At 36.6% G+C, this 16555-nt stretch overlaps 1 protein-coding gene across 1 annotated transcript in view; it reads right to left on the reverse strand.

Annotated features, from left to right (window-relative positions):
* Positions 1 to 14048, reverse strand: part of cps1 (carbamoyl-phosphate synthase 1) — a 55977-nt gene extending 41929 nt beyond the window's left edge. The window contains exons 1-17 of the mRNA XM_023336427.1: positions 13763 to 14048; positions 12052 to 12161; positions 10275 to 10419; positions 8536 to 8625; positions 8393 to 8449; positions 8215 to 8307; positions 8036 to 8125; positions 7710 to 7838; positions 7403 to 7509; positions 7086 to 7227; positions 6806 to 6883; positions 4081 to 4179; positions 3597 to 3692; positions 847 to 1036; positions 547 to 704; positions 343 to 471; positions 8 to 152 (exon numbers count right to left, since the gene is read on the reverse strand). Coding sequence (XP_023192195.1) covers positions 8 to 152; positions 343 to 471; positions 547 to 704; positions 847 to 1036; positions 3597 to 3692; positions 4081 to 4179; positions 6806 to 6883; positions 7086 to 7227; positions 7403 to 7509; positions 7710 to 7838; positions 8036 to 8125; positions 8215 to 8307; positions 8393 to 8449; positions 8536 to 8625; positions 10275 to 10419; positions 12052 to 12161; positions 13763 to 13888 — 1984 coding nt within the window. The 5' untranslated portion in view covers positions 13889 to 14048. The remainder of the gene's footprint in view (positions 1 to 7; positions 153 to 342; positions 472 to 546; positions 705 to 846; positions 1037 to 3596; positions 3693 to 4080; positions 4180 to 6805; positions 6884 to 7085; positions 7228 to 7402; positions 7510 to 7709; positions 7839 to 8035; positions 8126 to 8214; positions 8308 to 8392; positions 8450 to 8535; positions 8626 to 10274; positions 10420 to 12051; positions 12162 to 13762) is intronic.
* Between the last annotated feature and the right edge of the window lie 2507 nt (positions 14049 to 16555).

The following is a 16555-nucleotide window of genomic DNA, read 5'->3' on the forward strand; positions in this document are numbered from 1 at the left end:
TGTGTACCTGTGTGAATGCCCAGTGGATCGAAATTCTCCATGTTGCAAACCGTAACACAGTTATCAGCCACATCTCTCACAACCTCATATTCTACCTCCTTCCAGCCGAGTAAAGACTTCTCCACCAGAATCTGACTGCTCATGGCCAGGGCCTACAGTATAAACACAATGTTATGAAACATGCAAAAACGTAAGGAAAATTGAATTAACTGCATTAAAATGTTCAACTCATTAAAATTGATGTAAATACTTAACCTATATAATTATGTGTTAAAGTCCCAGCCCTCATAATGATAAAACTTTAAAAAGTTTGGACAACTTCACCTAGATTATACACTATACCTTCTGGGCAGTTTCCTCCAATTTTTCTTTGGTAGCACACAGACCAGACCCCAGACCTCCCAGGGCATAGGCTGATCGTAACATCACTGGATACCCTATTTTCTCCGCTGCTTTCAAGGCATGAGGCACCTGAAAGATGCACATGAATAATTTAAGACGACAATGTCTCTCAAAATATCCTGACAACCTAATGTGGATACTTACTGACTCCACAGCAATGCTGGGTGCAATTTTCTCATTGATCTCCATGAGTTTATCAGCAAAAAGCTGCCTGTCTTCTGTGGCCATGATGGATTCCACTGGGGTCCCAAGGACTTTCACCCCATACTGCTCCAAAACGCCACGTTGAAATAATTCCACTCCTAAACAGAATTTTATTTATGTACATCTAATTAAAACATGTTGAATCTGCTAAAGCAAAGGAAATGGATTTAGGCACACTAGTTCCAACAAAAGTTTTAAGAAGTGGATTTTCTAATTTTTTCAACTTCAAACACATCATACCACAGTTAAGTGCAGTCTGTCCACCCATAGAAAGCAGAATGCCGTCAGGACGCTCGGTTTTAATCACTTCTGTTACAAACTGTGGAGTCACTGGCAGGAAGTAGACAGAGTCTGCCTGCTTGGAGCCCACTTCATTGGTTTGAACAGATGCTATGTTAGGGTTCATAAGCACTGTCTTCAAGTTCTCCTCCTAAATTAAATAAATAAATAAATATATAAATAAATAGCAATTTGAAAATGTGAGAAGGAACCAGTATGATCTTACTAGTATTTGACTTTGCAAAAAACAAACAAAAAAAAGAATGTGTGAGAGGAAACAAAAATGTGAGTCCATAAAACAGTGGTCCAAACCATTTTTTCTGGGAATCTAGTTTTGCTGGTACTAGATGACAGAAAAGTCATAAACTTCATTCATGTGAGTATTGGTCTGCACACTGAGCTACTGAATATGTTGTTATTTTATAAAAATGACATATTTAGTACTTGCGTACTTTGGGGTATCAGTTTTTCACCTTGTCTAGTATCGCATGTCCGATCATCAACAAATATGATCAGACATCATCAGCCATATTTGCAGTTTGCCAAATCTGGCTTGCTCTTTGGCAAACTGCAAGCCAGATTTCTCACAGCCTAAAAACAATTTCTTCTTACTCCTTTTTCCATAAAATTGGCTCATTTTAACTGCTCCAGTTTAAATAGAACTAAATACAAACCACATTTTTCATATTTTTATCTGTAAAAACTTTGAAAAGCACAGCTTCATTTCCCTTTTTCATAACTGGACGTTATGTAATCTTCATCTGTCACTTAAAATCTCATTATAATACTTTAAGCTTGCAGTTGTAATGTCACAAGATGGATACCTTTGAAATATACTGCGTCATACCATGAATGTGGAAAAGTTGTGAAGAATTCAGCAAGGGTGTCACAGGGATGCAAAACACTTCTCAAGCATCTGCATTTTGAAAGGAACACTTCAGGGTATCTGTCTCAGTAATTGAATCTAAAAGGAAAAGTAGGTCACGCTTGCGAGGCAACAACCTAAAACACAAAGTTGTAACCAATAAAAGTTCAGGGTAAGCCCTGCTTAGGCCAATAAAACAGAGTCTCCTGACACCTTGTTGATGTAGAAAAATGATCATGCAGAGGAGGGTCTGGATACCTCGGAGAGGGATAGAAAAACTTCTTTAATTCCCAGTTTAAGGCGACAAGAATATGTGAAAAATTTGCATGAAATAATGTTTAGATAACAACAGTTAGCTGGGTCAGACCTAACTGGACAGATAAGACACTTTGGCCAGTTCATATGTTCTTACTCTCACATTCAGACATGGACAAAGAAAGCATAGTTCTCTCTTTGCATATTGCTCAGAAAACTGTCTGGATAACTCTAATTGATAATGAAGTGCATCGATGGAATACTTATTTGGGACACAGATCAATTATGTCAAGGATCCTATGTAATCACCGATATATCTATTTAGGACAAGAAAACAACATGTCATGTTCTGAACTGACCAACCATTGTAATCTTGTTTATACGTCTATTGTATTGTAAAACTGAGTCCCACTTTCAATGCATTGCCTGTTCCTACCAAGAACTGGTAATTGTTTTTGAGCAGGTATGACCTTGACTTTTCTAGATAAATCACCCAGAGAGGAGCCAGCTGACTTGTATCTTCCTTAATTAAGTGAATGTGTAAAATTTTATAACTAAACAACCTGAGGCAAGGAGCTCGTATGAGAAAACCCACAATCTGCTGAAGTCACTATCAAAACTTTATTTTCCTAAAGCCAGTGTGCAGAGTAAAAGTAACAGCTGACTGGCCAAGATGAGATGCATCCTGAGAAATTGACTTCAGTAGGACAAATTCCGGACGGACTGATTGCTTTTAGTTTAGTTGGCATCCCGTAGATTTACCAAGTTGTCCAAAACATTCCTCAGACATATTGGTTTTTATTGCCCTGATAGCAACATGCAGTTGCCACATATTTATTGGCTGCAAACCAATCATATTATTCTCCCAATCCAAAATATCCCAAAGGTGCATTGTTGTATTAGGATCTGGTGACTGTGATTTCATTGGAGTGCTGTTGAAATATTGTTGGTTTCAAGAGACTAGGTGGAGACTATTTAAACTCTACACTGTAGAGTCTACAGTGTAGTGCATTATTCTGTTGGAACTAAATTCTATTCAGTTTTGATGAACCAGTGCAAATTATAGCCTCAGATTTCTGTCCTTAAGTGACAAGAATGTAAACCAGTGTGTTTTTCTTTTGCTGTAGCCTAGAAGCTTTGAGGTTCACACTTAAGAGATGTTTTGGTTGTAATGAGTGACTATTTAAGATACTGTTGGTTTTCTTTCATTTGGAAATAGTCAGCATTTCTGACTATGTCTCTGACATAAACAAGACAATATCTAAATGACTGCTGCTTACAAGCTATTTTCTCAATTCTGGACAATTCTGCGTAAGATCAAGAAATAGCTGTCATCGATATTCTAAGTAGACCAACAGTTTCTAAAATACTCACCTGCTCATCCAGCAGATGTGTGTCTTGTAAAGTGGAAATTAGTGTATGCCTTGGTGCATTACTGATGTGAACTGAAATGCGGTGTGGAGGGGAATTTTAAATATTTATTCAAATAATTGTGTTATATTTAGGTAAAAGTGCATTTTTAATATATTTTCATTGATACTGCTAACAATTACAGTCTGTACACCAACAGGAGGCATCATGATCCTCTTACCTTCATGGCCTTAATAGCTTGAGATCCAGAATAGTCAAATTCACCAGCCTGGCCTATAGACAGACCACCTGACCCCAGCACCAGCACCTTTGAAACCTGCATCATGACAAAAACATTGTAAATACAGCAAATAGTGAAACGCTTCATACTTACTAAAATCAAACATGCAGAAATCTGTTCCTTTTGCAATGGAGAAAAACTGAATTGTTTCATTCACATGCAACTCCTGCAACAAAAAAAAACTTTGCCCATAAAGTTTTCGCTACCTTTCTGTAATCTAACATCAATATCCTTGCCTATTTTTGAGTATTTACCAAATGCAGATATATTTATTTATGTTCTCATACATTTGAAAAACATCTTGTTTGGTGCGTTCTCTTAGCTTTTACATGCACCAATGTTAATAAAGCTTACATGCATAATAAATATATAGTAAATATATAATAAAGCTTAATAAATCTTAATTGCAAAGCACTTCATGTACCTGTGCTCTGGGGGGGATGCAGGGGTTCTTGGGCATCACTGACACAATGTTAGTGTCCTTTCCATTCTTTATCAAGGATATGAAGGCATCAAATAGAAACTATGGAAACAAAGAAATTTTAATTATAAAAATTATATTCTGAAATATACTGAATGATATCCTAGTAAGAAAATATAAAGAAATCTTTAGACACTATTAAGAGACTGTGATACATGTGGAAATAACCAGACTCTCATTGACTTTCTTGAAATGGACAGTAATTAATTACTTTGAACTTACTTGTTACCCCACAAAATGTGTAATTGTTCTCTGCTTTTGGAGTTATTTCTCCTTACTATCAAAACAACTCACCAAAATCAGCACTTTGAGCTGCTTTAAGTATGAAGGGTGCTTTATACATAAGATTGATTGATTGATTGATTGATTGATTGATTGATTGATTGATTGATTGATTGATTGATTGATTGATTGATTGATTGATTGATTATTACCTAGGAAGTTAGATGAACTGACTATACAGAATTTTTTTTTAAATATCTAATTTAATTCCTCACCAAAGTCAGACATCCCATAGAACAAGTGTAAATAAAACAATTATTATGAAAAATAAATAAATAAATATACAGGTTGATTTTAATGTCATTACTTTTAAGATGGGAACATTAAAGTACAGTGTGGCCTTGTCTTATCAGCTTAAAATGGCATTATTCATTTTGACTACAAGCAGAATAACAGAATAAAAGCTACACATTAACTACAAAAACTAAAGTGTGATACACTAAGTGACCCAAGTGATTACAGGGAAGAGGAGGATGAATCAAAGCAGTATTCAAAGCTAATATTCTACTTTATGCAATCTGAATACAGTTATGATATTTCTGAGATATTAAACATCACCGTAAACCTGCTGATAGAAAACTAACCTCAAGAAGTCCAACACAAAGAAGTGAAAATCTCTACACAATGCAAATTAGGCACAGATAGCAGGGGAAGGTAAATATCTTGGGTCCTAAACATTATTGATGTGTCTGCAAACAGTTATGGCATTACACAAATAGACAAAATTCAGTAAAGTAAATTTTGTGTTTTGGGGAAAAAAGTGTTTGCAATTAAATAGAAATTGTTTGAGCTTTGCAGAAAGTAGGTGCCCGTTGAACACATCTTATAAATAAGATTAAAAGAAAAAGAGTAAAACAAAATCTCTCTTTTTTGACAAGGTAAAACAAGAAAGAAAATAAGGACAATCACACAGAACCATGGTCACTCTACTGCAGAAGAGAGGGCACTATCAGTATTTTTCTAAATGAGACCGATGCAATACATTTTGCTGCTCAGACAGATTTTAATCTTTATTTCAGACTTGCACAAACTTTGTGGTTATACAAAGTTTTGTGTAGTATAAATATTTTATGTACAATCTGTATTTCTTTGGGATTTTTACTGAAAGACCACACAGGGGAGAGCATGTTTGTGAAGAGGATGGAAAGGATTTCAAGTCTAAAGATTTTTTTTTATACATAAAAATCTCAAAAGTGTAGGTTGATATTTTGTACAGGGAATTAAAAACTGGTATGTTTTGCAGAAAGGCAAAACTTAATAAGACTGGATGAAGCATATTGTAAAATTTTCATCTCTTGCCACAGTTTCAGATTTGGATTGAGATCCAGATTTTGACTGGGTCAAGCTAATTCCTGAATATGCTTTTTCAATCTAAATGATTCTATTGTTGTTCTCCCACAGGGTATTTGCTGTCATTTTGTGATTTTAGCTTTGTCCTGTCCCCATTCCTTAGAAGCTTCCCTGCACCTGCTCAATGCAAGCTTAACAGCAGCATGACGCTGCAAACAATGTGTCTCACCACAGGAGTGGTATGTTCAGGGTGATGCACAGGGTTATATTTGTACTACTACTTTTATTATATGTAGGGCAAATAGTTACACTTTTGTATCATCTAAACAAAGCACTTTTCTACATGTTTGCTGTGTCCACTACATGTTTTGACCTACTGCAAACCAGCTTTATTCCAGTTTTCTTTCAACAACGGCTTTTAATATATTGTTGTTTTTCAATAAAGATCAGATTCTTTGCTGTCAACTTGATAGATTATTTTTCCTGGGCTCTTTCCTTCAGCTCTTCCAGAGTTAAAATGAGCCTCTTAGCTGCTTTTCTGAATAAAGCTCTCTTCATTCATCTTGTTAGTGCAGGTGAATGGTAATTTCTTCTTAAATTTGTAGTAGAGGAAATTCTTTTTTCTGGGTTCCCTTAAATCTCCAACTTCAAATATTAACTTCTAACTCGTTTTATGCTTCGACACATTTGTAATGTGACAAAATGTGAAAGTACTCATTTGATATGAATAATTTCGCAAAACACTAAATGTAGGACGTCTCAAAACAAATATTTATTTATTATCAATAAAAACCTGAATCCAAACCTTTCATTGTTGCATTGATGTCATGCCAATAGCATTTTTTTTCTTTTACCAGAGAACCAAAACTTACCAAACGCTAACAAAAGAGACAAAAAAATATATTCATTTTTTCTATTTCTAATTTGCAAACTCCACTGTTTAAGTGCTTCACTTTTCTAGGCCATCATCTGTGCAGGTCCTATTTAGGCGGAATATGTGTAATTTTACCTTGGTTGAATCCTCTGAATAAACCTTTAATTAGTTGCAGTATAGAATTCAGGTACTTTATGCAGCACCATCAAAGTCTTTAATTACCTCAGTGTCAGTGGGACCACCCTTAGCCTCCGGATGGAACTGGGCCGTGAAAACAGGCTTAGTGTTGTGCATGATGCCCTGGAATATATGCATATTATACATAAAGAAATCAAACAAAAACTACTGATAGAATCCAGAAACGAGAGTATGTTAAAAACTGTTTTTGGAAACATATAAAGACTCTTTGTAATCTAATTGAATGCTATCTTTTAAGGAAATGTTCAACACAAATGAAAATAAATATGCATATGTATTGACAAACATGCAGAGTGAAATTAACCTCATTGGTGCCATCATTAGCATTGACAAAAAGTGGGCTCCAGCCTGCTGGAAGAGACTTGCTGTCTATGCCGTAACCATGGTTCTGGGCTGTAATGAATGCCTGCCCTGTCATCACATTCAGCACTGGCTGGTTCTGGCCTCTGGAGAATGACAGGTATGCATCAAATTAAATACTTTCATTATTTTTCAGTTAAGGGAGAGGCAACTTAAAAAATAAATAAAATAAAAAATCTGTTTCTTATAAACAGAATCTTTTAATGATTGGGTATTGTGTTAATTACGTGCATTTACTTAATATAAAACGAGTTTATTCACCTGTTACCCATTGGCAGTTTATATGACTTTGCTCCTGCTGCCAGAGCCGTGATCTGATTGCCCATGCAGATCCCAAACACCGGCTGAGGCCGATCACTCTCAAGCACCTTGAAAAAAACAAATTCAGTTACAAATTAGATGGAATCCTAATTTACAACATTATCAATGCACTGATCAGAAATTAGCGATCTATTTGGCCGATTCTGATTTCTCTTTAAAAAGTCAACCTAATGGTGTTTCAAACTTTTCTTCTACGTCTTTTTACTTTAAGTGGTCACAGACATTTTTCAGTGCATCTAAAACATACCTTGCAGACATTGTGGATGAGTGTTTCTGCCAGAGATGGGTCTCCTGGTCCATTTGATATAAACAAGCCATCATAGTCTAAGCTCATCAAATCCTGGTCCCATGGTACGAGGTGGACCTCTGTGCCTCGCTGCACCCAGAGATACATGCAATGGATTGTCTTTTAGAGATTATGTGGCAAATTTCTTTTTGCAAAGTTAAGGAAAATAGCAGTGAAATGGATAACTTTATATAATATGTTATAAGGAAAACACTCAAAGTTACACAATGTATAGCACCAATGACAGGTGAAGGGAATTTACAAATTCAGCGTTTTGCCATTCCTACCTTAACCAGCAGTCGGATTATATTATGCTTAATGCCACAGTCCACAGCCACAACTTTTATTGGGTTTCCTTTTCCAAAAACTTTGATTTCCTAATGGAAACGGTGACATGGCGAATGAAAATCTTTGCAGCTTTTTCTTAATAGCAGGAATGAAAACAAAAGTGCTTTGCTGTTTCCACCTTGGTTGAAACTTCTGCTATAAGGTTTTTCTGGTTGGGATCAGATATCTCTATAGGCTGTCCATCAAATTCAATCTTTGCTAAAACAGTGCCCTAAGGAGGAACAAAAACAAATCAGTGAGCGATCAGCTACTCTGTTTATTCCATGCAACTGAGCTAACCTTAAAATTTACAAGACCTTGTCTCTGATTATCTTGGTCAGCATCCTGGTGTCTATTCCAAACAGTGCAGGGACCTTTATAGTAGAAGGGAGAGTTAATTTCCAAAAGAGGAGCTGCACCTTTGGAGCTGCACCGAGGGCTTGGTCATTTGAAAACCAACCTGCTCTTCTTGTAGCCACTGACCCAAAGACTTGACAGAATTCCAGTGGCTGTATTCATGGCTGTAGTCTTGAACAAGAAGACCAGACACCTAATGGTATCAAAGTAAAGAAAAATATTATCCTTAAGGAAAGTTCTAGTTAATAAGAACTTGAGTATGTTTGATGGATTTTGCAAAAGTGTGTGATGTAAACAACTGCAACATTTGCATTAAATAATAGAAGATAAGAAGCAAAAAGGTAATGTAAGCACCATTATCTCAGGAACAACAATGTACAGAACACTAAATAATTTCAATGCTATTTTTCAGCTACAAAAAATCTAAAACAAAGCAATGCTGTTATAAAGTGTGGACCTGCATATAAATGCTGTTTCTCCTAAAGGATCAAAGGAATCCTGAGGATTTAAAGGCATACAGAAGTAGATTTCAACAAAACTCACAATAATAATCTCTCTCAATCTTGTTGGTTTGTTGGTGCCGTGCATTCAGCCTCCCACAGAAGAATATGGACGTAAACATTAAATCTGCTGATTCAGCACCTTCCCTTATGCAGAGGTGGGAATATGTTTATTTGTGTTTTAGTATTTATCCACTGTAAAACAGAAGAGTATTATTTATTTAAGTTTGCATGTTGTTTAAGTTCCTTTTCTCAAATATTATTTTTACTTTTTAATTACTCAATTTTTAATAATAATGCATTTTATTTGCAAGAACCTTTCAAGGTCACTTAACATTCACAGCTTAATGTGAGCAAAGGTTAAAAAGTGCTATAAAGAGAACATACGGAGAGGTGCTTGTTGAGGGCAAGCCCATAGTTTGAACAGGTGAAATTTGAGGAGTGACAGTTTATTCCAGACTTTGACAGGAAAGCAGCTAAAAGACCTGAGTCCCAAGGACGACTGATGGGCACTTGGCATAGAGAAAAGAGAGTTAAAAGAGAAATGAAGCATGCAAGATGGTGTGTACACACACAGGAAATGAGTAAGATAAAAGAGTGGCTATATTCTGGAGGGTTTTGGATGTTAATAGGAGGATTTTGAACTCAATGCATAAAGGATGAGGAGCCTGTAAAGTCCCTTTAATGTAGAACTTAAAGGGATGGTGTTAGTAGTACTGGTGAGTAGATGGGATTCTGGAGATGACGGGGGTTGGTGAGTTCTGAACCCGTTACAGTTTATGGAGGGATTTGTGTGGTAAACCTCGTAACAAACCAAGAAACAAAATGCCAAGCAGAAATGTCTCTGTGTTGCCCTGTGACAGACTGGCGATCTGACCAGGGTGTACCCCGCCTCTCGCTCTAAATGTTAGCTGGAGATAGACACCAGCACCTCTCCCGACCCCGCTAGGGACAAGAGTGTTAGAGGGACGGACGGACGGATGGATGGAAATGTCTAAGGTAAATAATATAAGAATTTTCAATGCCACAAAGGAGGCTCAATTTAAACCGTCTATATCACCACCCTGAACTCATAACTTGCTTTATAGCCTTTCATGTTTGCAGTTTTAGGCTAAAAGACAGTTTGGGCATAGCACTTTAAAAAAAGTTTATTAATTTTATATAACAAGGCATGCAATTAAAACATGTGAAAGGGAATATTTAAGAATCAAATATTGTTCTATGCTTACTAGTATTGCAACATTAAAAGCATACACTAAAATCTCACAGAGTAAACATTTTTTATAGTTTAATATTCAGAACAGAATTCCTGAAACAGTTCACTCTCTCCTTCATGTAATACCTGAATGTTTGCCGACTCCACATGTTTTCTCAGGCCAAGTTCATCCAGCTCCTGGGTGTTAGGTACGCCATAGTTTCCAACAATGGGGTATGTCAAGGTCAGGATTTGACCTTTGTAGCTGGGGTCAGTAAGGGCCTCAGGATACCTAAACCAGTAAATCCACATTGCAGTGAGGTATTATTTAAACTCAGTGTTAGGCATTAATTTTTTAAAATGTGTCTACGTACTATAATCTTAATATATGAAGTTATTTAGACCATAGTTATTTGAAAGAATTAAGACACCTGCAGATTTTCCAAATATGTTTTGTACATTCTGATATTGAAGATCCATTCTAACACCATATAATAAAGTTTTACAAGCACACAGTTCACCCTGAAAAAGATGCTTAAGTAAATCTCATAAAGCCCTAAAATGATCATGGGACCCAAAATACACTATGGCTACTGTTGATATGGAAGAGGTAGAGGCTTTGCAATCATTACTTCCATGAGATGCATGCAAGGAGAAAACATTTGCTCTATAAGAAAAAAATATAAAGATCAGAAAAAACGGTTTCCGCAGAGAACCTAGACATAGACCAATAATTCTGGAATAATGTTGTTTGAACAGAGGAGTAAAACTGAACAATAGAACAGAATGGCTATTTGTCATAACTCTGCAGTATGGAGCTGAAAATAGCATGCTTTGAAGATTGTTTGCTTTAGTAAGACTCTGCCAGAAAACCATCATAGAGTTCATCATGAACTCTACCAAGTGTTGGAGGGTGCTTAGGAAAAGCAGGCACATGCAGAGGCAACAACAAAGTTGTATAGAAGAGGGGACTGAACAGACTGTACTTTTTGAGAAGACTTTTGTCCTTCAGGGTTTGCAGCAAGGTGTTTCAGATTTTCTATAAGTCTGTTGTGAAGAGAACAGCCTTTTCTGCTAATGTCTGTTGTGGTATGATCATCAGAGTCGGTCACTAGGAATGAATAATAAATTAATAAAGAAGGCCAGATCAGTTCTGAGAACTGCTCTGGATCTGACTGTACCAAAAAGTAAGCTTTAAGACAATAATGGATAACCCTGAGCAACAGATGGTCTTCAGTCAGACTCTTCAGATCCGTTGTAAAACAGACCCCATACAGGAGGCTCTCCTTGTGCTCAGCAATAGCTGTCCAGAACAGCTCCTTAAAAAAATGTGAGACCATCTGTAAAAATTAATTAACACTACAGAAGAAATAAAACCAAAACATATAATTACCTAAAATATTGCAGTGGACCTATCAACCATGCTGTGGTGTGAATTGAAACAGGCAATAAATGCAAGGAACCTCTCAAACACCTCACAGCTGAAAGTGAGGGGTGAGGCAAGTTTTTCTCAGATCAATGTCAAAGACTATTAAAAGGCTACAGGAAGTTTCTCACTGAAGCTATTTCTGCCAAAAAGGGTAACATTAGCAATTAGGAAGTGATGTGTCCTAACCTTTTCCTTTGTTACAAAACACATTTTCTGGATATTTTTGCAGTAAGTCAAACATTTTTTGTGTGTGCGGTTTGGGCAGGATTAAGAATCACTTTCTTTTTTAGTTATTCATTAATGACGGGAGACAATATCTGAACATTGGTTAATGAAGATTTTAAAATTTACTGGAGTGGTTTTTTTTTACAACTGTTTCTGAGAAGCCACTTTCCTTTTAGTCTTATTTTCTTTATCTGACAAACATTTGTTGCAGACCACAGTTTTGTTTAAGATCGAATGGTGTAACAGCAAAAGACGAAGTTTCTTTCTTACCCCACCAGGCCAGTATTGAAGACAAGTTCCCCAGCTACAGAGCCATTGTGCCCAAAAGAAAACCCTTTCATCCTGGTACCATCCTCCAAGACCAGGTGAGCTGTCTGTGCCTGGGAGTTAAAAGAAGGTAGACAGATGACAAGTGAAATCTCACCCAAGAATAATGTATTCTCTTTTTCTAAACCCAGTTTGGATAGACCAAAGGCAAAACTTTGAAATAAGATGGCCTGTAGATTTTGAGTGTAGGAGGGATATGGCAGCCAGTGAGCCACTGGGACTTTGTGCTGAAACTGCAGGTCATTGAGAAATGTGCTGCGAATGCTGAGACAGACAAATCTCTTCAACTGTTGTGAGCACAAGTTAGAGAGCGGGTCGGCGTTAGAGCAGGAGAGAGGGGAGATCGAGGGAGATAAATATATGAATGTAGAGGTTGGTGATACCCACTGTGGAGCAGTGTCAGCAAACACCAACATGAATACAAATGGAACAATGAGTGATACATTTTTATTCTTTTCTCTGACAGAGGACAACTAAAATACTGACATATCGGCAGTGATGACCCACTAAAAGCTTAAAATTTGCTTTAAAGTTTAACTAATTCTTGCTTGTAATACACTATGACAGCATACTCCTGTATCTAAATACACTTTAATAGTTCAGTTCAAATGATGAAACTCACATTGATTCATTGCACACAAGCAGTTATGTTTCAAGCATTTATTTAATCCATTATTGATGATTGTGGCTTAATACTAATTCTACTGGAAAGTTGAAAAACATAAACAGATAACAGCAATAACTGAAGCCTTGGCTGGATTGTTAAGCAAATTGAGCCGGTGGAATCAAAAGTCAACAGACATTTAGAGCACTAAAAGGGAATGAGTGGTTAGCAATGTCACAGGTGTCTTACCTAGACTAAGGAGTAACAACACAACACAAACTAAGTAAGCAGTCATTTTTTAAGATAAAAGTAAATTTTGCTTTCATTATGGAAATCAATAGAGTGAATTCACTGGTTATCTTAATATGTTCCTGCAACAATTAAAAGACATGACTATTAGGCTAAATGATAACTCTAAATTGACCGAAAGGTCTGAATGGCTTTCTGTCATGTCATTTACATTTTTTGAGAAACAATTTTTAAGTTTTCATGAGCTGTAATCAATATTCAAAATTAACAGAAATAAACACGTCTCACGTTGTAATATATTTTGAGGTAAACAAGTTATTTAACCAAATTAACTTTGCATGGTATTCTATATTTGAATGAGGTGTACAGAGCAGTCAGTGCGACTATGATGCAACAGTGTGATTTATACATGTGATGCGCTCAAGTCCAGCAGCTGCACAGACAGCTGTCAGAAAATCTCAGGCACAAACAGCATCCGCTCTAAGGAAACAGGGCTGATGAGATAAATACACAGATTTTAAAAAGAGGGTAGGGGAAAGACTAGGTCACACAAAACGTTCTAATTATATATATGAAAATTATCTGCGTTAATTTTATTTCACAAGAAAGTTAAGTCTTCGTTGAACGACACTCTCCAACTTTTTTTCTGTTTGGGAGGAGTGGCTACTTTTCAAACGCTTACACAGATATGCATGACCCAGACGCCAACGAGTTTGCAGCGCTTCTGAGTGAATGTGTTTTTAAACTAAAAGGTCACAGTAGCTGTGGTTTACACCCTTCAATCACAAGCCGTTTTCTTACCTTGACACTAAGAAGTTTCGCAGATTGAAGTCGCGGCCAGCCTGACGTGTTCCTCACTTTCCTGCAAATCATCCATCCCTGTCTCAGAGATTTAACCACGCCGCAAGCCAACAAGATTTTGGTCATAGTAGCCTAAAGTCACACTGTTAATAAAATGGCACGGGAGGAAAATAGCGGACAGAAGGGCAGTCTGAACGAAAATGTGTAAAAAAGAATGCTATTTAAAATATCTTAAATGTTGAGAAAATAGTTACGAGCGTCTCCTCGTGTATTCAGTGGCCACAGGCTGACAGTTCAAGTGGGCGCTTGAAACGTTGCAACTGATTGGCCGCCGGAGATTTGTTGTTCTGAACACATGAAGCGGACGGTGTTTAGATTGGCCTCCATGCAAAAAAGAAATGAAAAACGCCCACTTTTATCTCAAACGTAACAGCAAATACTAGATATCCGTTTATGTATTTTATGACCTATTATATTGTTGGTATTAATTAAAACGGTGGACGTCTTTTGGGGCATTTTGCAGGTGAAACTGTACCTTTAATACTATATTTATCTAGTTATCAGTTGACCATTAACTCTTTATATGGGTGAACGTAAAACTAAAATACACCAACTTATTTTATTGATCTTTTCAGATTTATTTCGGTCTATAAAGGGAGAAAAATACAAGAGTAATGAGTTATTAGGCACACTTTCAGTATTTTTGTGCTCGGAACAAACACAAACGCCTGTCCACTGGGAATGACTGTACCCGCTTATGGCAAACTTGTAGAGAGTGCTTCATGTGCAACAAACTCTTTAAAGCCTTTTCTTTGAGGCAAATTGCCTGCAAAGAAAAAAAAAAGAAAAAGAAAACCATCCACAGACAAGCTGCATGGTGGTGGGATTAGAGTGGTCTGTGTATTTGCTGATGGCTGCAAGACTGGTCCTCTGTGGAGAAGGCTGTCTGACTGCCACTCTGCTGCGTTCAGCAGTCTGAACAAAGTGAGTGTGAGTATCAGGACCTGAACAGACTGTAAGCATTAGAAAATGAACAGATTGTGCTCAGTTTGTAATAATAACACTTTTGCAACGATTAAAAATAATAATAAAGTCTGTAAATGTCATTTCGTGCTAAAAGAGCACAAGTTGTGTCCATCCATCCATTATATAACACGCTTATCCTTTGCAGGATCGTGAGGGAGGCTGCTGGCTATTTCAGTGCAAGTTGTATATCAAAAGTAATTAGCTGTAAACATACCTTATATGTCTAAGCCCTCAATTGGGTATTGTTTAGGATTTTTTGCATTTGATTAAACTCATTCTAGTTGTTAATCAGACAGAAGCATATCTCTTATCTAAGGTGAGCTTGAGCTGTGTGGAGCTCTGCTGACATCCAGTGGCAAATTTCTTCAATAGAGGCTCAGTTGGCCATAGAGAACAGTCATGCACTTTTATTTAGATGCTTTCACTGTTTGCAACTTTTTTCTTTCATTTTTTTCTTTCTTTATTTAGTTAGTTGTATATGAAAATGTAACAATTTGTACAGTATTATGCAGAGAAAGGAAACAATACAATTTCACATACATATACAGTACAGAGCAAAAGTTTGGACACACTTTCTCATTGAATTCAATGAGAAGGTGCGTCCAAACTTTTGGTCTGTACTGTACATACATGCATCTCAAGTTTTTTTATGCATGTTCAAGGGTTGAGCTGAAGTATAACTTAAGAGGGCCCAGAACTGTCCTAATCATTTATTCTGCTTCCAGTGTGATGTCAAAAGTCCTATGCATTTTAACACTTTAAAGCGGCGTGTCCAAAGTCCATCCTGAATGGTAAGTGTCCTGCATGTTCTAGCTGCTTCAACATACCTAGACTGAATTATTGTTAGCAAGCGTCTACAGAACATTGACATGCTGAAGTGGTAGTAACTATCCTGTGGGAGAAAACTAAGACATGCAGAATTCTGGTCTTTGAGGACTGACTTTGAACACCTGGCTTTAAAGACATGGATTTGCATTGGTTTGCTTGCATTAATTTTCTTCAGGTTTTAGTTACTTTTTAGGTCATGATTTCATGTTCATAATTTCTTTTCTAAATAACAATGTAGATTTACTGTCTGATCACCCCATCAATACAGCATCTCATATTTTTCTCACTTCAATCTTTATTGTTGGGATTTTATGTAATAGTGTTGGTGTTCCAAATCCACACATATACATATGTTTTTAAATGTGACTCACATAATTTCACACGTGACCACCTGTGTACCACATATAAGTTTTACATGTGATACAAGATTTTCATATGTGAAGTTCATGGGATTTTTCTGCATGGGTAGTACATAAGTGTGATATGGAAGAGAATTGATGCATGGCTTTAAAATGAGTTTTATGAATCAAACGGGAAAAGTCTGATTTGCATTTGTATTCATTCTTTGTTGCAATCACCTTGTTTTACAGTGAAGATGGTGAGTGTTGTGTAATGTTCATTTTTGGACACATAATATTGTGCATGTCTACCAGAAAAGCTAAAATTTCATACTCCCCACATCAACTTCTCTGTGTGTTCCAGACATAAATTTTCCAAATTATGACTCTTAGCAGTGACTCTCTTACTGCCACTGTTCCATATAGAAAACAGATTTACTAAGGGCTCCACTAACAGTGGACAGATTTTTCCACCTGAGCTGTGGATCTCTGCAGATTCTCCATATATATATATATATACTCCATGTATATATATATATAAACAAACGTTTAAGAAATTTCCAACCATTGTTAAATGTTGTATGTGATGGTAACTGCTTTA

This window comes from Xiphophorus maculatus, chromosome 7, assembly GCF_002775205.1.
Source record: "Xiphophorus maculatus strain JP 163 A chromosome 7, X_maculatus-5.0-male, whole genome shotgun sequence".
Lineage (NCBI taxonomy): Eukaryota > Metazoa > Chordata > Actinopteri > Cyprinodontiformes > Poeciliidae > Xiphophorus > Xiphophorus maculatus.